General features: G+C 33.8%; 3 protein-coding genes and 1 pseudogene across 4 annotated transcripts in view; 3 read left to right on the top strand and 1 right to left on the bottom strand.

Moving 5' to 3' along the window:
* The window catches only part of LOC101254929 (mitochondrial inner membrane protein OXA1), a 37,604-nt gene extending 34,739 nt beyond the window's left edge, over window positions 1-2,865 (top strand). The window contains exons 8-10 of the mRNA XM_069287843.1: window positions 845-952; window positions 2,019-2,073; window positions 2,223-2,865. Coding sequence (XP_069143944.1) covers window positions 845-952; window positions 2,019-2,073; window positions 2,223-2,524 — 465 coding nt within the window. The 3' untranslated portion in view covers window positions 2,525-2,865. The remainder of the gene's footprint in view (window positions 1-844; window positions 953-2,018; window positions 2,074-2,222) is intronic.
* Window positions 2,866-5,859: 2,994 nt separating this feature from the next.
* LOC101257097 (long chain acyl-CoA synthetase 4) lies at window positions 5,860-16,115 on the top strand. 2 transcript variants are annotated; one of them, XM_004245469.5, is made up of 19 exons: window positions 5,860-6,675; window positions 8,484-8,547; window positions 8,665-8,754; window positions 9,296-9,352; window positions 10,021-10,069; window positions 10,282-10,358; window positions 10,698-10,737; window positions 10,828-10,922; window positions 11,516-11,683; window positions 11,775-11,885; window positions 11,956-12,043; window positions 12,745-12,811; window positions 13,033-13,108; window positions 13,207-13,324; window positions 14,221-14,466; window positions 14,705-14,844; window positions 15,094-15,276; window positions 15,396-15,515; window positions 15,886-16,115. In XM_004245469.5, exons 1-19 carry the CDS (start codon window positions 6,524-6,526, stop codon window positions 15,919-15,921), a joined length of 1,977 nt encoding a protein of 658 aa, XP_004245517.1. In that variant the 5' UTR covers window positions 5,860-6,523; the 3' UTR covers window positions 15,922-16,115. The 2 variants fall into 2 exon arrangements, with proteins under 2 accessions (XP_004245517.1, XP_069143943.1); XM_069287842.1 differs by lacking the exon at window positions 9,296-9,352 and having other exon boundaries at window positions 8,665-8,780; window positions 9,996-10,069.
* LOC112942089 (U1 spliceosomal RNA) lies at window positions 15,604-15,755 on the top strand (annotated as a pseudogene).
* Window positions 16,116-16,509: 394 nt separating the features above from the next.
* On the bottom strand, window positions 16,510-22,060 carry LOC101257395 (uncharacterized). The gene is made up of 7 exons (XM_004245470.5): window positions 21,691-22,060; window positions 19,712-19,866; window positions 19,388-19,605; window positions 18,117-18,726; window positions 17,135-17,656; window positions 16,913-17,046; window positions 16,510-16,825 (listed from the first exon to the last, which is right to left on the bottom strand). Exons 1-6 carry the CDS (start codon window positions 21,858-21,860, stop codon window positions 16,934-16,936), a joined length of 1,788 nt encoding a protein of 595 aa, XP_004245518.1. The 5' UTR covers window positions 21,861-22,060; the 3' UTR covers window positions 16,510-16,825; window positions 16,913-16,933.
* Window positions 22,061-23,431: the final 1,371 nt, after the last annotated feature.

Raw genomic sequence — 23,431 nt, 5'->3', positions numbered from 1 at the left:
ATTGTGTCTGATTTTTCTCTGCACATATAACATTTAGAGGATAGGTGGAAGCATCTAAGTCCTTCATGAGATAGGACCGTTGTCCTGGCCATGAGCCAAGTGAAACTAGTGATTTTGTGAGGAATTTTGACTTTCCAGATTAGTTTCCATGGCCAACAATTAATCTGGTTGTTAGAATGGTTGAATTCCTTGTAAGCTGACTTGACTGAAAATATCCCTTGTTTATCTACTTGCCATGTAAGATTGTCTTCCTGAGAGGAGGGACCTTTGAATAGATTGAGAGTGTTGTAGAATTTTGCCAAGTTATCTATCTCTCAATCATTAAGGTGTCTTCGGAAGCTTAGACTCCAGCCATGAGCCATCCCTGACTCTTTTAGTGGCATCTTTGTTGTTGATTAAGGCTGAAGATAATCGGTATTACACAAGTCCATATAGGATACTACTCCTACAGGAGTATTACCCGAGTCCATATAAGCAAACCACTGGTTTCCCAACCAACGTGGGACTCTAGCCCACTCTAACAGTTACAAATATCTGATGTTATCTTGTAGAATCATTAAAGATATTTGTTCAGATTGCACCAGAGCGGTAGGTAAAAAAAATAGACAGGGAGAGAGAAAGATAGACGGAAAAATATATAGAGAGAAATGATGACGGAGTCAGCACCTGTAAATATGCCATTATCAAGTTAATGTTGAAACTTCTTGAAGATTTGACACTCGTCTCATTTTTGTTGATATCAAGTTTAATACTCTAGCCATCATTAGCAGCTATCTGTCTTTCTTAACAGTACTTTAGAGCATATTATTCTGGTCAATTTTGTTAACTAGAATTTCTCTTGCAGTTGAATGCTCAAGAAGGATTGGAGGGAAATCCTGCTGGTAAAACTATAAAAAATGTTTCACGGGCCTTTGCTGTGCTAACTGTCCCACTTACTGCTAGTTTTGCTAAGGTGGGATATGCAACCAACTTGTTTATAATGGTTCATAGTTTATTTGTCCTATTTATGCATGATGACAAATCTTCAAAATCTGTGTACGTAGAAGTTTCTGATGCGCCTTTGTTGCCAACTTCCTTTTCTCCTTTTTTCCTTTTTTTCCTGTTCTTTTCCTGGTGGTCTCCTAATTGTAGCCAAATACTTTTTCTGGTTGAATTGTTGGATACATGAATAGCCTTACTTCGGGTAGATGCACAAGTTTGTTTTATATCTTTGACTTGTATGAAAAGTATGGCCTATGGTGGTGGTGGTATATTTAGTTATTGATCACAATATTGAGAGGAGCAGTATCCCCTTTTTCTCTCTTTTTTTTTGGGTTGGGGGGTTGGTTGATGAAGGTTACAAGCTATCACGTGTTAAGATTAAATTTTGATGTTCATATTTGAAGGAATTTGAGATTTTTTGTTGAAGATGAATTTGGCTGCTTTGTGAAGATGTATTTGGCTGCTTAAGTTTCTTGATGGCCTGCCAACTGTATGTTCGTCCATTTCCGGATTTAAAACATACTACCTGTTTTTCTTTCGTTTGATCCATTTTATCATCTTAAACATTGCATCTTTTCTGCATGTCAAGAATTTTCATGATTATGTATTTCGGTTTTAGTCTTTGAGCATGCAAACAGCATATCAAAAACAGAGAACACCTTTTCTGCATGTCTGCACACATAGTTTTAAGAGAGATGTTCTTCTGATATTGCTGGAACACGTAATCAAAGAAATTGTCAGCGTGATTGGTCATATGTGTACATTGCTACTGGTGTCTGGCTGGATTTTCTTGAGGTTGTTAATAGGCATAGTTTTATCAAGAATGTATCATCCATCTTTTGCCACAAAAAAGTTTGGTGTAATCTAGAATTTTATACCTTGTTTAAATCCATTACATCCATCTTTTGCCATGTTCGTTTAAGAGTTCATATGTGCAGTATAATCTTTGTACATGCCGTTCGATATATGGTATTTGTCTCATAGTCATTTGTTTGTAAAGTGAGACTTTTTAATACACAGCATTTGAATCAATGCAGGCAATTTTCTGTTACTGGATAACCTCAAATCTTTTTTCACTCTCCTACGGTTTGGGTTAGTATATACTATATAACACTCATTTCTGCTGAAATATTCATCTGCTCATTGGAATCTGTGTTTCGCGAATGGAATTTGGAATTTGTGAAGGTGAGGGTAAATGCAATCTTTCTACAACATATCTCACTTTTCATCTTGTGTGTCAGTGATAAAAAGTCACGCGGTCAAGAAGGCACTGGGTATTCCTATAATACGTTACAGTCCTCCATCTCCAACAGAACAAAAACCAGCGCTCCCATTTTTTGAAACACTCAAGAAATATGCAGCAGCACAACAACATATAGCAGCAAAGCAGAGCGCAGCATCACAGCAACCGGCTTTATCATCCCCTCCTGTAGAAGAATCAAGACCCACGAGTCAACGAGTATCAGCATCCTCGGTTCTTAGTCAAAGGGTCAAAAGTTTAGAAAAAGAAGTGAAAGGAAGAAAGAAGAACAAGAAGAGGTAAATACTCGAGTGCTAGTTATAGGTTATCTCTAGTTGCATACATATACACAGTTAAAAGCTGTATTTGTTGAAATAATCGGGGCAGAGAAGCTCAATGATTTTTGGCGATATTGCGCGTTTGCACCCTCTCGAGTGTTGGGGAGTAAGCAAGATTTTGTTTCGTTTCGAGAGTATTTCGAGGACCATAGTATCTTTATTTCTCCTCATTAGACATAATTAGAGAGAGATTATCCATTTAGAGTCTTGTAATATTATGCTCTATTTCTATAATTGGCAAATATTTCCAATGCACATTTGTGAGACAATGAATACTCTAATGCTAGTGTTGTTCTTTTGGCTGTCCATCTTGTCCACTAGTCGCTTTGTATCTTGCTAGTTTACGGTTATATCTGTCTAGGAAACGTGCTTCGTTTTCCTTTCTTTTGAGTTGAAGGTTTATCGGAAGCTATAATTTTTTTAAAATAATTTTTATTATAATAAAATAATCATGTCAATCGTTGTTTTTTAAGGGGCTTGAAAAGTCTATCGTGAATAAATAATAGTGAACGGGAGGAGTATATTTAAACTAATGTTAAAAATCAAAACCAATAGCAACATAAATCTTGTTTGGCATTCACAATATCTTCAAGACTGTTGAAGGATCTGAAAAATTTATAACTTGCATTTATTTATTTTTAAGAAAAAATGTAACAGCTATGGCTCTGCATGGATTTTGTTGTAAAAAAATTATTGGACAGGCCTAGTGACTGCTTTAACTACTCAATTAATTGTTATAGATATAGGTCATAATGGTATAATTCGAAATTTCTTTACGTTTAATAAAACATTTTAAATTTGAACATCTGAGAATGATAGAAAAGTCTTTTTAAAACTTTTGCTTCTTGATATGTGTAAAAAACGATTGTTCATTATTTAATGCTGCTGCTTTTTGAGAAGAAGTCATTCAGTGACACATTTAAATCTTGGCTTTGTTTTTATTTGTTTGAATTTTATATATTGTAGTTGCGAGATGATAGGATCGATGTAAAATAAAGTAAAAAATAATTTTATGTATCGTATAATATATAGCATTATTTCACGATTATCATATTTTAACTTGTTTTAATAGGTAACCATTGAAATATGACAAATAAAGTAAATTGTGTTATACCGTTATTAGTTTATTAGATAAAATATTTCTTTTACTTGGTGAAAGTGTTTTTATGATGATAAACCAAAAATTAAAGGAATCCCACGTGTACATCGATGTCAAATTAATAATTTTTTTTTTGGTAGAATGTCAAATTAATATAAAATTATACATGTAGTAATCTTGAATTTATGATTTTTATATATGTATATATAGTAATCTAGAATTTAAGACTTTTATTTGCTTTAAGACTAAAGAGTTGATAGAGATATAAATATGAGAAATTTATAATAGTTAAATATCGTTAATTATATCTTCGAATATATTAATTTACGGCTTAAGTTATGTATATTCATCAAATTAACATGACATAATATTTCCATGTTCCCACGCAACACATATCCTCACGATTTCTATTGTGATTTTAAATCAATATTTAAATATGTGTTTTGACAATTTTCTAAAATATAATAATAATAATAATGTGTATGGCATGTTAAGTGAATTTTACGTGGAAATATAAAAAGCTTAACAGAAGTTCATATCGTACGCATATTTTTTTAGCTCGATAATAATATAGCCCGAAAAATAAATATGTAATGTATTTTGAGTCAAAACAAATAACATCTATCATTGACTTGAATATTATCAAAAGTATAAATCTGATTACATACTAATCGAACTCAATAACTTTTACTAAGTTAAATATGTATTCATATTGAAATTTGGAATCAAGTTGTGTTAGCCTTTAAAATCAATCGTTCTAAAATTAAAAATTAAAATATTTAAAATTTTAATTCCGCCTCTATATTTGAATCATGACAATAATATATTTTGTATTACTTATCATGATATCCATAATATCTAAGATACCATATTTTCTTAATACTTTTAGAGAAGGTTCCACAATTTTATTACATCGATGTACATAAAACATATATATATTAAGAAGTCAACTAAAATACTTTTCCTATTATTTGTAAGTAATTAATAATGATAATAATAATAATAAAAAAAAAACGTAACATGGAGAATTTAGACCACGTCCACGTTCTATAGACGTGTGGAAAAATTCATACTATTTATTAATTTATTGAATTATCATATTTGACAAATTAAAAGTTATGGTCCTCCATCTACGATTAGATTATTTCAATTTAAAATCATTAAATTCTTTTATTATAAAATAATGGAGTTAGTGCTTTTTTGAAAATAATTTTTTAATATTTATATGATAAAATTAAAATTAATAATCGTAAATTTTATTTTATCGGATATTATGTGTGAAATTAACAAAGAATATGAAAAAATAGACTACACAAACAATTATGAAACCCCCTACTATACCAATTTTCTACCGATAAAATAGATGAATCTTTTGAATTTTTTTTCCTTTATGAATTTCTGATACATCACTTTCGTCATAATATATACTATTAATATAATTAGGTTAGCAATAGCTTTATACATATTATAATAACACATATTATTAATTAAGAATTAAGATTTAACCAAATTGTCATGCTTCCCAAAGTCATAGGAATTTGTTTGAAAAAGATACAATATCAACACAAAATCATTAACAATCATTTTATATAACTTAATCTTTTTAGATTGTCTTATTCTAGTTTTATTCCTATTTACTATGTAATTATCATAATAACCTGATTATTAAATAATTACTCCCTCCTATTCATTTGAACTTTTAAGCGTCTTCCTATTTTTTAAACATAATTTAAAATAAATACATTATTTTTTTTTATCCAACATAAGTTTGTATAATAAATCAAAAGTTATTCTTTTACCTTCTTAATTAATGTAAATAACTAATTTTTTAAATGAGTGGTGCCATATTCTAAAAAACATCTATTTTTTTTTTTTTAAAAAAACCCTCTAAAATGGATCCTAAGCAAGTAGGACAATATTTATATCATATACCCAAAAACCAAAAAATTAATATCATAACAACAAAGAAACCACCAACTTTCATCGTTTCATATTAATTATCTGGTTTTCTTTTCACATACGTCTTTTAAAAAATTATAAAATAAATATAATTTTTCATTTTTTTATTCTTTTCTTTTTAATATAATAAATATTACAATGTTTTACTTTCAAAACCAATTAATTTCGTGAGTAAACCAAAAAATTACTCACTCAATCTTAGACTATATAAATCGACAAGTATTTTGGAATAAATATTTTTTTTTTGGATAACATTGACAATTAATATGACACGAATGAAGTTCAATTTAAAAAATGTATTTATTATTTCAAACAAACTTTTTATTATTACGGACAGCTAACACGTTTTTATCTGCTGAAATCGCAATACACAAAGTTAATTAATAAGTGACAAGAAATATTCAATTAACAATAGATTTACGAGTAAGTTGATTTACTTAATACTTATCCTAATACAAGGCAACAAATATTCGATTAATAGTAGAGTTTGAATAAGTTGATTAATAGTAGAGTTTGAATAAGTTGATTTAGGGTTCCTGGAATATTCCAGCAAATCACAGCTGCCTTATTTAGTAATAAATATATATATATATACAAGTGGACTGAATTTTGCCATTGGTCAATAATCTCTGTTAGAAAATTTTATTGTCTTTTTTGTTTCTTTACTTTTGTCAAAAAAAGGCCAAATTCAAGAAACTCCCTTCTCAGTCACAGAGAATATATACAAAATTCAGCTTACCTATCCCCACCCAACCACCCCCCCCCCACCCCCAAACACCCATATAGTCCAATTTCTCCTTCACATATTGTGTGTTTGTGTTATTACACACATATATATACAAACATATATTGACATTTTTTGTGTGTTTGTGTGTTAGAAGGAAGAAAAAAGAAGAGGGATCAAGAATGGCACCAGAAAAGTTCATTGTTGAAGTTGAACCAGCAAAGCCTGCTAAAGATGGAAGACCATCAATGGGTCCTGTTTACAGAAGTCTTTTTGCTAAAGATGGATTTCCTCCACCTATTCCTGGACTTGATAGTTGTTGGGATATTTTCCGGTTAGACTGAAAAAGATTTGATTTTTATGTTAATTTGCTTTGTTGTTTATGTTGGGTTCTTGTTTTTTTTTTAATGTTTATGTAGTTGATTGTGGTGTTGTTTGTTGAATCTGAGTATTTGTTTGTGTTGGAATTTGGTAAAGGTGGAGTCTTTTTAGCTTTATGTTACTGATGAGTAGCATAAAGTTCCAAGATTTGGTTTTTATTTCACTTTTTTTGTGCTAAAGATTTGATCTTGTTTTATAATTCTTCTTTGTTTTTATTCAGGTTATTTGATAAACTTGATTTGAATACAGAGTTATTTTTCTGAATCTGATTGTTTGATTTGGCTATAAACTATACAGGGTCTACTATTTTTTAGTTTAAAAAGTTGATAGACTTTGATTTGATTATGTGTTTTGAATCCAATTGATTAATTTGGCTACAAAAGGTCTAGTCTTTTAGCTTTATGTGTTTGATGATTGACTTAAAGTTTCATGAAATGGTTTTGACTTTTGGATTTTCTTTTTCTGCAAAATCTGAACACTTTTTGACATTTATTATGTATATAAATGACATGACTTCACCGTTCACATGTTCATGCATGTCGCAGGTTCTTTTACCTTCTAGACGTTGTACTGTCTTGAGCCATTGAACATGAACAAAAAACTACATCTGTGTTTTCTTGAACATGAACGGCCAATTGAGATATGCAGCTACTTGATAACTTCTGTGATCTGAAGATCTTTCTTCAAATTTCCCAAATTCCTTTGAATTCAAATCTTTCTTCACAAAAAAACTTGATATTCTAGTGGAGATTGGAGAGGGCAAGGGGTTGGGTCATTATCCATCGAGTTTCTAATTGTGCGTTAGTTGACCCTGGGGGTGTTGAGAATACAGTCAAGTAAATTAAAGTGTGGTCTCTCTATAAACTAAGTTGATGATATAATTAGATGAGATGGTCACACTTCAACACAATCTATTTCTTGTTTCACACGATGTTAGGTCTCTATCTTATATTGTTCACGTTTCTAGATGTCAGAACGTGCGGGGGTGTTGAGTCCCACATCGGTGGGTGGGAGGCAATTTTTGTATCGATCTTGGATTCCATCCTTTTGAGCTAGTTTTTTTTTCCTTCATGTTTTTGGGGTTTAGTTAGGCCAACAGCCATTTATTTAACATGGTATCAAAGTCACGCCCTTCTCAATCATTATATACCATTATTGGGCGTGTTGAGTTCCACATCGGCTCACTTCGGGAGGTGAGGTCTCTTTTGTATGGTCTTCGGAAATATCCCAATTCACGAGCTAACTTTGGGGGTCGCGTTAGGCCCAAGGTCCATTTAACATGTGGATTTCTCTGTTACAAAAACAATTGTCACATAATGTTCAGCTTTTTTAAGAGTGATAATATCTTTAAATAAATTGAGAATAATTCTAAAGAAAATATAACTTTAAAGTGGGCCTGTATGAAGCCTTATGGATAGAAAAGGTTCATATAGTTGATCCCAACTAGTTTGAGATTGAGTATAGGTCTTTCTCCATTTGGAAGTAAAGGCCTTGGATTTTCAAGCTTTACTGTGCTTCCCTATTCAGGATATACTTCATATACAAGCTTGCCCTTGGTCTTTACAAGCTTAAACTTTGACTCGACCAGTCCTCTTTGTTCGTGTTTGTTCTAGTAAAAATTAATCTGGCACTTCGTCAGAACCTGCAGCTATTTCTATTAGTCAATAAGGATGCTAGTAGAGACTTCCCCAGTGTGCAAAAATGAGCATTACATTATAATCTAATAGCATATCTTATAGACATTTTCTTTTCTATGTACAGTTTGTCAGTGGAGAAATATCCTAACAATCGAATGCTTGGACACCGCGAAATTGTAGATGGAAAAGTACGTTGTTACCATGAGTAGTTTTTGCATAAGTTGTAACTCCTTCCTCCAGAAAAGTTCTCTTCTCTTTTCTCTAAATTGACTTTAGCTGATTCATGTATATGTTCTTACTTTCAGCCTGGAAAGTATGTGTGGATGTCTTACAAAGAAGTATATGACATTGTGATCAAAGTAGGAAATTCCATCCGTAGCTGTGGTGTAAATAAGGTGAGTTCAGTATATTTATATTCCACGTGATACACTTTGCTAAAAGCTTGGTTGACTGCGAGAAATATTCCAACTATAAGTGCTCATAACTGCTTTCTAGTGTTTGAGCTCTGTCATCAAATACAGCAGATGATGTTGCCTTCTTTGTGCTTCTCAAGCTATTAATTTGTTTCCTAGTTCTATTAGGAGCAGTGAAAAGCTAGGTTCACTTTTAGATGCCTTTCAGCTTATGACTAGATTAAAAACTTATGCTTTGATATTTTCTTATACTTTGTGATTTCGATCAACTATATAAAGTTTTGGAGGGGGACTGCACTTTGATGTAGTATAACTGTGGATTTATAGAAGTAAATGTTACCTTTCTGATACCAAAACCAACAAACATTATTTCACTTATTTTTTTGAAGTTTGTGTATGTTCTCTGTCTATATTATACTTGTGTATAGGACTTTTTAGCCAATCTCATATTGTTTATTGCCCTTTATTGATTGTACTTCCAATCATTGCCTCACTTTCTGTCAATTTTACTTTCTGATGTTAGGGAGACAAATGTGGTATCTATGGTGCTAATTGTGCTGAGTGGATAATAAGCATGGAGGTTAGTTTTTCTTGGTCCTTCTAATTCTCATTTTATTCCTTTTGTCTGTTAATGGCCTTCAAACAGCAGTAAGGACTTCAGTTACTAATATTTTGGGTACTTCATATAATTATTTCCTAGCTGATGAAGAGGTAATTGGCCATGTATATAACATTTAAGATTAGCTATATTGACCATAATTAGTCTTGGTATTTTTGGCACTCAGAGTCTCAGATTGTCTATTTTTTTTTCTTGTTGTGCTATATCTCTTTGTTGAATCACTGGCCTTACATTTCTTCAAGTTAAATCAACTCTGTACGTTTGTTTCATATAGAACACATATTTGAGTTCGACAGATAGGAAGAACTACGGTTAAAAAGAAAGAGGTTGCGTAAGCGCTGTCGGTGTTAGGAGGCCGGTTGGGATTCGTATAGTAGGATGTGCCTTTCTTTTCACCTCTAAATTAGGATATAGATAAAAGGACAGTGTGTCATTGAATTACGAGATATGGAAGTAGTTGACCTTCTCGCTGTTTGGTTTCCTAGTCGACTTTCTATCAATATTTGTTTCATCCTTTTGTTGATCCTGTTTTCTGCTGTGTATCATTTCAATCTTTGTACCAGGTTTTTTAAGAAATTCAAATCTTCTCCTTAATTTTAATTAGCTCTGATAACGACTTACCAATGCAGGCATGCAATGCTCATGGACTTTACTGTGTTCCTCTGTATGACACCTTAGGTATGCATTCTCCTCATTTCCTTTGTTTTCTTTTTCTTTTTGTTATTTATCATTCTTTTTGATACATTTAATAAAGATATCGTTTTCATGCAATCTGATAGCCAGATTAGTTTTCACCCATTAATCATGTCATGTGGTCTTCTATTTTATTTTTTTCTGTAAAAGGAGAAGGAACCTCAATCTCTATAGTTTATTTTCTTTGTGTGATTTAGGTGCTGGTGCAGTGGAATTTATCATTTCCCATGCTGAGGTTACAATTGCTTTTGTCGAAGAGAAAAAACTTCCTGAGGTCTGCATATTTCAATTTAAACTTTGGATAGACGGCTGATATGATATTGTCTGATCTCCAACTTGACATGCATGTTGATCTTCATGCCGGATATAGAATTAGTCACATCTCATAAGACACGACTCATTAAGACTTAAGCATGGAATCAAATTTGGATAACTAATTCAATAATAAGACTAATTTCCTTGAGAATCACTACAGTGTTTTAAAAACTAAACAGATATACGTATCTCAGATTCAAATATCACTTGTCCACTGGAATGGTTGAATGAGTCTCACTGTACCTTTTAATATATAGGGATGTGCTTTCTTACAAAAAGTGTGTTTATCCCTTTTCAGCTTCTGAAAACTTTTCCTGATGCGTCAAAGTACTTGAAGAGTAAGTCGATTGTGAATTCAGCTCCTATTTCAAAGTGTGATACATGAAATGTTGGCATTAACAAACTTGTTTCCTGCTCATAATCACCAGCTATTGTGAGTTTCGGGAAGGTCACTCCTCAACAGAAGGAAGAGGTTGAAAAGTTTGGGGTGGTTCTGTACTCCTGGGATGAGTTTCTACAACTGGTAAGACTCGTCTTTTTCTTTTCTATTTCTTATCAAATTTGTCGAGTGGTTTGTTAGATGTCATCATAAGTAGTGTTATAATTTTGGATGCCAAGGTTGTTTGTGGCCTTGAATATTTGACAAAAAATGGGAACAGAGTATTTTGATTTCTTAAATATAATTTAGTTACATGTTGACTTGAGTTTGATTCAGATTTTAACATTTTTTTGTAATGGTTTTTTATTGCTACCCTTCTGCGAATAATTTCTCTCAACAACCTCTCTACCCCACAAAGGTAAGGGGTAAGGTCTACACAACTGAACCCCCGCCCCCCCTTTGGATTACACTAGGTAGGTAGTGTTGTTGGTTTTTAAATTTCCATTCCACCTCAAAATTCTTCTTTCCACCTTGTCAAAAAGAAGAAGATATCTTCTTTCCATTGTACTATTTATTTTAGGCTTGTAGATGCAGCCAATGATATTATGAGAAATAGCTATTTATCTACACTTCTGAATAAGTCTGTAGTATTGACGTTTACATGGAATGATCTGCTGAGTAAACAAAAATGGAACTGTTTATGCGCCCTTGAACTGAAGCTCGAATTTTATGTGCAGGGAAGCGAAAAACAGTTTGATCTTCCTGTGAAGAAGAAGGAAGACATTTGTACAATAATGTATACTAGTGGAACGACTGGAGACCCCAAAGGTGTCTTGATTTCAAATACTAGTATTGTTACTCTTATAGCTGGAGTAAAGCGTCTGCTTGGGAGTGTGAATGAGTCGGTAATGAATTATTTTCTCTTTCTTTTCATGCCGTTTGATGTAAATCATAGCTACGGTGTAGGCTTGATCATCTAATTTTTCTATGTTGCAGTTGACAGTGGATGATGTGTATCTTTCGTATCTTCCCCTGGCACATATCTTCGATCGAGTGATTGAAGAGTGTTTCATTAATCATGGTGCCTCAATAGGATTTTGGCGAGGGGTTAGTTGTTCATATCTTCAGCTAAATCATGGTAGAGCTTATACTTATGCATTCCTAATCATGTCCGTAGGATGTCAAGTTACTAACCGAAGATATTGGAGAGCTGAAACCAACTATCTTCTGTGCTGTACCTCGGGTATTAGACAGAATATATTCAGGTAATTTGCATCTGTCAAACCTTTTCTTCTGACGTTGATTTTGACTACCTAATTTGTGTTTGACTGGACAATCGGTGCACTTTAGATTTGGATGAGACTATAGTAAGTGTACAATGGTCTACTGTTAATTATGGTTCTTTGTGGGTTCATTTTAACTATGACGGATGACAATGCCTTAATATGGTCAAAAAAGTTTTGCTCCCTTTGAATGGACATCAACTATTTACATTCTTATTAATGTTGTCAAAGGTGCTCTTAAGCGTTGAAGCGATGCACAAAACATGTTGAGTGCTTCGCTTCACTTACTGGGCTCTTCAATTTCGTTATCAAGGCTCTAAGACATACTTTTCCTTGCCAATGAGGCAGTCTTGAAGATGTGACACTAAACAATTGGTATTTCACATTATCATAAATTTTTTAAAAATTTCTTGATCCGTAATTTCGGTAGTAACGCTTACAATTATTAATCTTGGACTACACATACATATTTGTAGTTTTTCTCCGTTAGCGCCTTTTTCATTAAAACTCACGCTTTATTTGTGCTTTGTTCTTAAAACCCCAAAGGATCTTAGAGCCTTTTTGCACTTTTTGCGTTTGATAACACTAATTCTTATCTTCTTGGTGTACCTTTGACTAAGTGCTCTCTAAGTCTTGTTGAAATGCTGGAAATGTTTTTAACTAGTTCGTTTGAATATTATCAGGTTTGCAACATAAAATTACTTCTGGTGGTATGCTCAAAAGCACCTTGTTCAATCTTGCGTATGCTTAGTAAGTGATTTTCCATGTCAAATCTGATGAGGATCTTCTAGACTTCCTCTTTTTTTTAGAGTTTATTACCAAACTCGGAATAATAAACTGATTTTTTCGCATCCTTTGGGTTACTGTAAATGGGAGAACTTTGGTTGTGATTTTTTGTTTAGCATTAAACTAAATCTTAGTTTGAATTATTTTTAGTGAAGTCTGTTGCCTAAATGTTTGGAATTCTACAGCAAACACCGCAATTTGAAGAAGGGGCAAAGCCACGTTGAAGCTTCTCCCCTTTCTGACAAAGTCGTTTTCAGTAAGGTATTGCAAACGTCCTTGGAGTAGCTAACAAATCCATTTTTCCAGTTTTTCTTTCTTCTTACCAGTTAGTCCTTAACTCATGTTATTCTTTTGCTAAGGTAAAAGAAGGGTTAGGAGGCAGAGTACGCCTTATATTGTCTGGAGCAGCTCCCCTTGCATCTCATGTGGAAGCTTTTTTGCGAGTTGTGGGATGTTGTCACGTTCTTCAAGGATATGGTATCCCATTCTTTTGCTTCATCTGAAAAATTGTGCTGTTGATCTGCTTTTAGTGCTTCTTCTCTGACCCTAGGCTTCATGTTGCAATCAAAGGAACTTCAGTATCATCATACCCCCCCACCCCCACCCCCACCTAAAGAAATAGGGACTCAAGATAGTAAATATCCAACTACAACATACCTAGAGCTATTCCACATGTGGAAGGTGAGGGTTGGATGTACGCAGAACTTACCCCTACCTTTATTGGGTATAGAGGTTGTTCCTGCTAGATCCTCGATTCAAAAAGAAAAGAAGATTTTGAAGCACGATTATTAAAAAATAGACAGCAAAAAAAAAAAAAAAACAAGATACAAAGTAAATAGAGCAACAGATGGTAATAAACTCAAACACTGAAGAACAACAAAATAATGTGATTCCTAGATAATATTACGAATAGGAAATAATTAAAGGAGGCTAGCCCCTTACCTATCCCACATGAAGTATGACGACACTCAGCTACTCACTTCTCACTAACCTTCTACCCTAATTCTCGACCTCCATTCCTTCCTATCTAGGGTCATGTTTTCAGTAGGATAGTTCCAATGACCTATAATTATCAAATTGTACTAGACACTTATTCATGTTCCCTCCAAATGTTGTCTTTCAAGATATTATGAGTTCAGCTGAAATATGAATGAAGAAATTGTTGGTTATTAGCTTCCATCTCAAACAAAGATGCTAGAATGTAAAAACATCTCTTTATGAAAATTGATTGATGGGAGCATCTCGTAAATCTTCACTAATGACTAATGAGCCATATAATGAGATGTTTTTATATGGCAAGGTAAAAACATCATCTTTTTTTTTTTAGCAAGGTAAAGTTATATAATGAATCTTTCCTTTCTACTCTTGTATAGGTTTGACTGAAACATGTGCTGGTACATTTGTGTCACTACCAAACCACTATGATATGCTTGGTACGGTTGGTCCTCCGGTGCCCAATGTGGATGTGTGCCTGGAGTCCGTCCCTGAAATGTCATATGATGCTCTGTCAAGCACGCCACGTGGAGAAGTATGCGTGAGGGGGGACACTCTTTTTTCAGGCTATTTCAAGCGTGAAGACCTAACAAAAGAAGTCATGATTGATGGGTGGTTCCACACAGGTTTGCTTTTCCTAGTTGAATTTGAACTGATAAATCTCTTCTTGCCAGATACACACTCCGTTTCAATTTGTTTGTCTTATTTTTTTAGTCCGTTTCAAAAAGAATATCTCCCTCATTTTTTAACAACTCCTTAATTCTAACTTTCCATGTGGCATGTTTAAGACCACAAGATTAAAGAAAATTTTGTACATTCTACATATCTTTAAATGGCCATTGTTTCTAACAAATCTTTGTTCAGGCGATGTTGGCGAGTGGCAACCTAATGGTAGCTTGAAAATAATTGATCGCAAGAAGAACATTTTCAAGCTATCACAAGGTGAATATGTTGCCGTTGAAAATTTGGAGAATATCTATGGCGATAATCCTGTTATTGACTCGGTATGTATCTACTCATTGTGCAATTTCTGCTTTCTACATGACCAAGGTGGAACAATATTTATCTTTTATATCTATCATGAATGGTCCAGCTTGACCGAAAAAATATGCTTATACAAAGTAGACTTCATCTAACCTTCATGTGCAAACTACTGATGTTTTCCGGCATTAGATACTCTGATAACTAGTTATATATAGTCTTATTCGTGTTAGAAATGAAAGTGGACTCATTTCTGTCTACCTCGCTTCCAGATATGGATATACGGAAACAGTTTTGAGTCTTTCCTTGTTGCTGTCATTAACCCAAATGAGCGAGCAATTGAACACTGGGCCGAACATAATGGCATATCTGGGGATTTTGCTTCCTTGTGTGAAAATGCGAAAGTGAAAGAGTACATAATTGGCGAGCTTGCAAAAACTGGCAAAGAAAAGAAGGTTAGTTCTCCTTGTTGTTGTTGCTGCTTTATCCATAGTGCAAGCATAGTGTAGTGTACGCGTAAAAGAAGCAGAACATTCTATTCTATTTAGATATAATCGCCACCAACTTTTTGCAGCTGAAGGGCTTTGAGTTCATAAAAGCTGTACACCTCGATCCTCTTCCATTTGACATGGAACGAGACCTTCTAACTCCAACATTCAAGAAGAAAAGACCCCAGATGCTCAAATTTTACAAGGTAATCAATTTCTCTTTAACCTACTGGTGAATGTTGGTGAGCAATCGTTTGTCATGTTCCATTTCTATTCCATCTTTTCGCTAGAACATTACTTAACTGGATGCGGTCAATGGGCGATCAAGAAGGCTCATGGCCTAGGCTTGTGAACTCCATTGCACTCGGGAGCAGTGCCAGCCTAAGGTCGACCCAAGTGGTCTAGCCTGGCATAAGTTATTTGTTGCCTGTATTCGCGTGGAGCATAGCTAATCCTGAAGCTAAATTTTTTTGCTAGAATATTATCTCGGGAAGGGTGCCAGCCTAAGGTCGGCCCTAGTGGTCGAGCCAACATAATAATTTGTGTTCTTGCCTGATTTTGATTTACATTGTGCAGGACGTGATTGACAACATGTACAAGAGTACCAAATGAACCTAACAGCTGAAGTTACCTGTCCCTTTTTTTACTTTTGATCTTTCTACCTAATTTATCTTCTTTTCTTTTTTCTTTTTGTTGTTGGTACTGTATATATCACATGAATATATGATGAAGTTGTTTTTATTAAACTGGGTTTGACTGTAGTACAAGTGAATTTGTTTTATTTTATGTTTCGTATTATTTATTTAGCTCAAAAGTGCAACTTCATGGTTTAAAAGATTGCTATCAAATACTAATATCAGATAAATTATCGTCATTATTCAAAGCACTTGTGTTTCTTCATACCTTCCTTCGGTAACTTTTGTTTTGAGCTTAGTGGAAACAACCAGTTAAGATTTGCGTATATCTTATCCTAACCAAACTCCAACTTGTGAAATTATATTAGGTTTGTTGAATCGTCATAAGTTGTGTTGAGCATGTATGTATATATAATTATTACAATTTTTCACCAGAGAAGGAGGATACAAGCAATTGTAAAATACAACAGATAGCTACACATACCCTTCGGGGCGGCCCAGCTATTGCATAGGAGCGGGGGTTTCGTTCTAAATAAAAATTTAAAAAGGCATTGCACAAAAAGTGTAATACCTCGAAACATGATATTTCTTTTTTAACTTCTGCAAATTCGAGGATGACAACATCTCTGGGTTAGTATACATTATAAACAATGTCACCAGAATGATCAAGAAATCGTAAAATACAACAGATTAGCTACAAAAATAACCAAAATCATAGCTAATAATCATCTAGCCTCAAAGGTTCCAATGCAATACAAGCATTTGGGAGCTTTAGAACTATGAAATCTTGTCCTTGACAGATGGTAATCTGAGTTACGTAAAAAGTAACAAGCAAATGGGACGTTACAACAGCCTGGACATTTAGCATTCTGAGTTATACTCTGCATCATTCAAAAAAAGAAATATTAGAATTTCGACATTGAAAAAGAAACTCAAGAACTACAATCGACAGGTAATAGAATACGCACATGAGATGAATCCAAGAAATTCTATCCATCATTTGCCAACTCATGAGGTATCTGAACAACATTGTCACTGGAAATAGAGGCAGAGTCAAACCTCATTGCAAGTAGTTCTTCGTTGGTGTACTTCAATCTTTGATCTTGTTTTCACAAAATGAAAAGAAGGAATATCAGACGGGAAAAAGAATAGAGTATTTTTAGACCAAGATAGGTTTGACAATGCCTCACCAAGAAAACCGTCTCTGATAGATCTAAGGGGAGATGTTGATGAGCCTCCCTTCTTGTTTTTGTGTAGTTTGGTCCATGGTGTCGCTTGGGACAAAGGTGAGCTAAAAGATAACCTTTTCACCATTGCAATACTAAGAAGATCATGCCTTACTTCAATTTGAGGATGCCTTTGCTGAAATGACAACAGAGCATCCTCTGTCAAAAGCCAACAACCCCTGAGATCAAGAATCTTCATAGGTGGCGGAGGGTTGAACACATAGAGCCCGGTATTAGTGAGCACACCATCACGAATCCCCAGGGTTACCAAGCTTGTAATAGACGACAACTGATGCAAAGTGGTGTCAGCAAGGGAACCACTCCGTAAAAATAAATGGCTCAATTTACGAAAGCTCGGCAAAGGAGCCAAAGCTGAATCCTTGATTCGAGTCTCCTCCAAATCCAAACTCTCCAAATGTTCAAGACTAGACAACCCGGACAGTGACGAAACATAATTAGGATCAGAGTCCATCTCACTGGAAATACCTAACATTGTGGTAGATTATGCAACAATGTGAGTTAAGAGGGAAGAGACAAATATTATTCTAACCCTACAGGAAAAAGATCTCCGTCAATAGGCAACTAAGTTGCTACTTCAAGTCCACTCTACTTAATCTTTGTGATGAGGCATGTCATGCATCCATCAATTATTACATCTCTGAAAATAATTTCAAGATCAACTTGATCTTATTTTAAACGACTTTCACCACAAAGTAATAATTTTACAATTCACCCATTACTTCCCCAAAAGTTACTCGTTCAAATTACCAGGGTCTGTTCATCTTGTAATAGTCTAGCCTAGAGTGTGGGATACGCATTGATATCATGGTGTTGTCTTCAGTTATTTAAGCATTCTCTACACCTATCTGGTTTCCAATTACAGAGAAATTGAGGACCAAAAAGAAAAAAGAAGTAAGAAAATATCGAGGAGAAGAACACATCATACCTCTGATATTTGTACCACTCATACTAATATATTTTAGCAAAGGCATGAAGCTCATGAAGGGGATAGCAGAATCGTCAATGGCTGTGTAAGACAGCAATAAAGTTTCAAGCTTGGGAACAAAATCAGCTAAGGTTCTCAGTCCTGCAGAGCTTAATTTTGTCCGGCTGAGATTTAAATTACGCAAATTTTGACCAACAAATGCAATGTGTTCAACTGACTCATCTCCTGCAGATGTGCCACTGAGATCTAAATCTGACATCATTCTCATATATGGCAGAAAACAGAACGAATTAAGAGATGAATTTGAAAGATCCAGATGAGAGAGGTAAGATGTTTCAAGGTGTAGGAAAGCTTCAGAGACATCTTTTATGGTTGCTCCAGACAGAATAAGCTTTGTAAGAAGAGCTTTCTGTCCTTCTGCTTCGAATATAGAATGTATCGTACAATTGCTCATGTTTAGGCATGCAAGAGAAGGCAGACCCGGCAACATAGTGACCTTGGTCCAGGCCAAATTCAGAGAACTCAATTTCGGGAACCATTTAAGATGAGATGCTCCTTTGTTTGATACTTCACTCCCCCAAATATCCAAATGTTGTAGTTTCCTGAGAACCTTCCGGAACCATAAAATGTGTCATTGATCATGAAAAAGTTCAAACATTATAAATAAGTAATGAACGAAATGATTGAAAAACAAGCAATAATAGTTTCGTTTAGTGGTACGCCAAGCTTAAAGCATCTTTTTTCACTGTGTGCTTTTCTGTAACCAAGGAAAAAGTAAATCAAAGAAGGAAAGCTGTGCGCTAAAGGGAAGAGAAAAACTGAAAAACTGTTAGCTGATTTCCTTCAAAAGAAATGCTCCGAAATGGTAAGTAATCTCACTCATCCGCTGCTATTTTTTTTTCTTTTAACCTTATCTACAATAAAAAAAAGAGGAGCAATTTCAAACTTTTTCTCCATTTTGTTTCTCTTGATTAAATCAAAAATAGCAGCAAAAACTTTCAAGCTTCCCCTCCTTTCTTTTTTCTGATTTGCAAATAAAGAGCAGTTCGTGGACGCGAAATAAATGCGGCGAGTAATGTTGGGTATCTATAATAACTATACATATGTATTCTCTTTGGAAAGGACAAAACATAGAATAAAGAGAAATAAGGCATGGCACACGTAACTCAACTCCCACGGTTAAAGAGGAATACAACTTTGATACACCATAAGGGAAGGGTGAGGGAGAAGAAAGACAAGATATTTAAGACGTGTGAACAGTAGATGTCTACCTTAAGATTACACAGAGTCGAATCAGATACAGGCAGGCCTCCCAAATCCAACAAGGATAAGTTGGTTAACGAAGTCAGGGTTATGACACCATCAGCTGTGACACCTGTTTCTGGAATCCATAACTTTTCCAAACTTGGAATGGTTGTTAGATGTCCAACTCCAGCATCAGTAATCTTCGAGCACCTGGAGAGGTCAAGCTCCTTTAAGTTTGTCATTCCTGATGAAAATGAAAACATTTACAGATTTAGAGGAGAATATAACAGAAACTTAGCTAGGTTAGTCACATTTATCAAAACAATATTCGAGGTCAAATAAATAGTTACCCGTAATAGCCCAAATGGCTGAACTGTTAATTTTGTTACAATCTGATAGATTTAGAGAATGCAAGTGGTCAAAACCACCTATATATGCCATCCATTCTGCATCCACATAACTCTCTCCCCTTAAGTCGATCCCATCGACACAAAATTTAAACACTCTGCACAAGAAAATATGTATCAGCTTCTGGAGAAGATAATGCAAAAATTCAACACATGGAAGAAAGAAGTCCTTCGCTTAAGCAGACTATAAATTTTGATGTCACATTGTTATAGAATTTAGTAGGATTATGGAAAAACATCAGCTTTATAATCACGTAGCTAAGACGATTCTTAGATTTAAGATGATAGTACTATCATATTGAATCACAGAAGTTCTACATTAGGAGTCTCATTTCACAAAGAAAGCAATAAAGTTGAACCAGAACACAGTACACACGCCACCCTCCCTCCTCACTGCGCCAGAGAAACAAAAATGAATCTCAAGCCATCCTGATGTTAGAGCTAGATAGCATCAACAAAAATTATTGATCTATTTAGATCCCAAAAAAGATATTAGTGCAGTTTTAAGGATGTGAAGAACATTTTATATCATTGCACAACCAATATCCTGCATATATATGTGTGTGTGTGTGTGTGTGTGTGTCTTCTGCTCAGTCCAATACAGATATGGTGCTTAAAATACCCAACCACCAGTGGTGTATTTAGGATTTTCGGCACGCGGGTGCTCGCTTCTTTTAATATAAGTTACAATAAATCACATATGATAAGTGCACAACTGTTTAAATGCAATAATTTAAAAGGTTAATAAGAAAATCATGATTAATATTACCATTTTTAAAAAAATATAAAAGAAATCAACTTTTTGGAAAAAAAATAATTAGCTTGAAAGATTTCTTAGCCAAATAGCCAAAATTCCTCAAGAATAATAAGATAAGTGATTGAACACTGATTTTTATCTCTTTCTATGTAACAAGATATTACATAAACATAAAAGGAAATTACAACTAAAAGTTAAGCAAGCATAGAAAGGAAAAAAGAAGAACACAGAAAAATCAGTTAAAGATTACTCTGACTTGTAAAACAATTGTCAAAAATTGAACCTTTACTTCTCCCAGAATACAGCCTTCAAACAAGCCACCCGACCAAAGCACCCATAAGGCTTCTGGTTCACTGGGTTTTATTAGGTTGATATATTTTTTTTCAAGCAGTTTTTATATAGATATAAATAATTTATTTCACAGACAATGGGTGATCAAGCACCCGGTAGTCTATACACTTTCTAAAAACTTAGCCGTAATGGTTGGAGGCAGATTCGGATCCAATGTTTAAACTCTATTAGTTCTAGTTTAAGCATTATATTTTTAAAGCTATGGGTCCATATCTTCTATTTGTTGCAGTTCCGGTAAATTTTTACACATAAATTTATGCTTCACGTCAAACGTTATGCTACATACGCCTCTGGTTGGAGCGCCTGCATAACAAAAAGACATGACCAAAAATTTCAAGCAATGCAACTCTTTCACTTGCATCTATACACTCTCATTATTTCTATTCTCCCATTTTCTATTAAGTTCCGTCACATGCCATTTTGTTCATCAATTATCTACACACTAAATGCCATTTTCACTTTTAAACTATCTACACACTAAATCATCAATGTCATTTTCCCTTTTAAACTATCAATCTCAGCAAATGTATGAAATCAAACTATGCACGGATTGATTTTGACTTTCGCAAACAGTTGCTATGCAGTATGAGGAATTTCTAAAATAGTAAGATCATAATTCATCGATAATCACATTAATTACAGCTTGAGCTGCTTCATAACTGCTAGATTATGAAAAATCACATTTCAGGACAGTGGCAAATTAGAGTAATTAAGTATACTGAAAAATCAATTGATGCTAATTACAGGACAGTGTAAAATTTAATTAAGCATACAGAAAAGATATGGAAGGATTTAAGTCGTAATTAAGATATACTCGAGTAAAGACGGGAAGAGGAGACGACGGCGAAGAAGGCGGTGAAGAAGAGCTTCAGCGAGGTGAGAAGGCATCATTTCCAGTGTCCGCCGCTGCCTCCGCCACGCTTCGACAGCGTCAAGGCTCTCCGTCGCCGATACCATGCACATCTCAACCAGTTGGCTGTCCATTTTTCAGATCGGAAATTGATCGGAGTTTTCAATAAAACTGCAAACTTTTGCCAAAAATCAAAAGTACTTGTTTAGCAAGATTATTTTTAAAAAAAAAAATTCAATTGAGTTCTTCTTTTAAAAAAACTAAAATAAAATTCCCGTCAAGTGCCTCATGTTTTTGTTGATGAGGTGGACTAAATTTAAGTTCACATTAGACTATTGTACTTAAGAAGTTTTTATCGTATTCGATATATTTATTAGCAATTTTCACATATAACAAATACAAAATTTATATTTATATGTTATAGGAAAGTTCACATAATTGTGTTTCATAACAAACATAAATTATATAATTCGTTATACATATACAAAATTGTATAATTCGCTATACATATACAAAAGAAAACAGTTGTATACAATTTGTGTATGTATAAAACAAAAGAGAGAGAAAGACAAAAGAAAGTTGGATTGGAAAATATTTGTATTGTTTAATTATAAGTGTATAGGATGAAGATATATATATTTGCATGTGTATATACAAATTTCTCTCGCTTTTATACAAACATAAATGCAATTTATACATTTTGTTTTTGTTTGTATAAGCGATAGAAGCGAGGGTGACGAGCGAGATCAGGAAAAGTGGTGAGCGAGATTCGGGAGAGGGGAAAGAGGAAAACGAAAATATATGTATACATATAAGTTTTTCTCGCTTTATACAAACGAAAACACAACTTTTACGTTTCGTTTCTGTTTGTATAAGCGATAGAGACGAGGGTGGTGAGCGATATCTGAGAGAGTGGCGAGCGATATTTGGGAGGGGGGAGAGAAGGGAACGAAAATATATGTATATATACAAATTTTTTTTGCTTTATACAAACAAAAACACATTTTATACATATATATTTGTATAAAAGTGAGAAGGAGCGAGAGAGAGAGGGAGGGAGGGAGAGTAGCGAGAGAGAGTTTGAAGGAGAGAGGTGACTGACAAACAGTTTGCTATAGGGCAATTAAATCAAAGTGTGATTATAACATTTAATTTGATTTACTAATTTGCCATTATATACAATTTTCCTATATTTATTCATCAAGCTTGACTAATTAAATTCATGCTAAGTAATTTAATTTTAAAAAGTTTTTTAAAAACAAAATTCCATCAAATATTTCGTATTTTTATTGAGACTCAATTAAATTTAAACTTATATTAAAAAATCTTATATTAAAATTAAACACTCTCTATTATGTCTGATACATTTATTTATCACGATGAACTAGTTAAAATTGCACCAAGCAATTCTACTTTCATAATTTAACGTTATTAAGGAGAAATGAAATATTTTTTTGTTAATGTGCTTTAGGAAATTGTCATTTCGCCTAGCTTTTTGTAAACTTTGTTGTTAGTAAATGACGGCAAGATTTAAATTTTGAATTTTTACCTGTTTTATTATAATAAAATTGTGAGAAATAATATGCTTTATCAAATTATAATATTAAAAGAGAAAAGACTTTTATATCGTTAATTATGTATTAGTATTTTAATACGTCATTATTGAGTTAATGTATCTCAAATCATCTAAATAGAAGTCTTAAAT

Source organism: Solanum lycopersicum, chromosome 8 (assembly GCF_036512215.1).
Source record: "Solanum lycopersicum chromosome 8, SLM_r2.1".
Classification (NCBI taxonomy): domain Eukaryota; kingdom Viridiplantae; phylum Streptophyta; class Magnoliopsida; order Solanales; family Solanaceae; genus Solanum; species Solanum lycopersicum.
The sequence above is the reverse complement of the archived record's forward strand: the minus strand, read 5'-3'. Positions and strand labels throughout refer to the sequence as shown.

What these genes read in the sequence shown, in the direction of transcription:
- LOC101257097 (XM_004245469.5), top strand. Translation starts at nt 6,524, where the DNA reads ATGGCACCAGAAAAGTTCATTGTTGAAGTTGAACCAGCAAAGCCTGCT. An exon ending in TGCGTCAAAGTACTTGAAGA is followed by an intron (nt 10,738 to 10,827) that starts GTAAGTCGATTG and finishes CATAATCACCAG; the next exon opens with CTATTGTGAGTTTCGGGAAG. An exon ending in TTGGGAGTGTGAATGAGTCG is followed by an intron (nt 11,684 to 11,774) that starts GTAATGAATTAT and finishes TCTATGTTGCAG; the next exon opens with TTGACAGTGGATGATGTGTA.
- LOC101257395 (XM_004245470.5), bottom strand. Translation starts at nt 21,860, where the DNA reads ATGGACAGCCAACTGGTTGAGATGTGCATGGTATCGGCGACGGAGAGC. An exon ending in AGCCATTTGGGCTATTACGG is followed by an intron (nt 19,606 to 19,711) that starts GTAACTATTTAT and finishes CATTTTCATCAG; the next exon opens with GAATGACAAACTTAAAGGAG. An exon ending in TATCAGAGACGGTTTTCTTG is followed by an intron (nt 17,047 to 17,134) that starts GTGAGGCATTGT and finishes TGTGAAAACAAG; the next exon opens with ATCAAAGATTGAAGTACACC.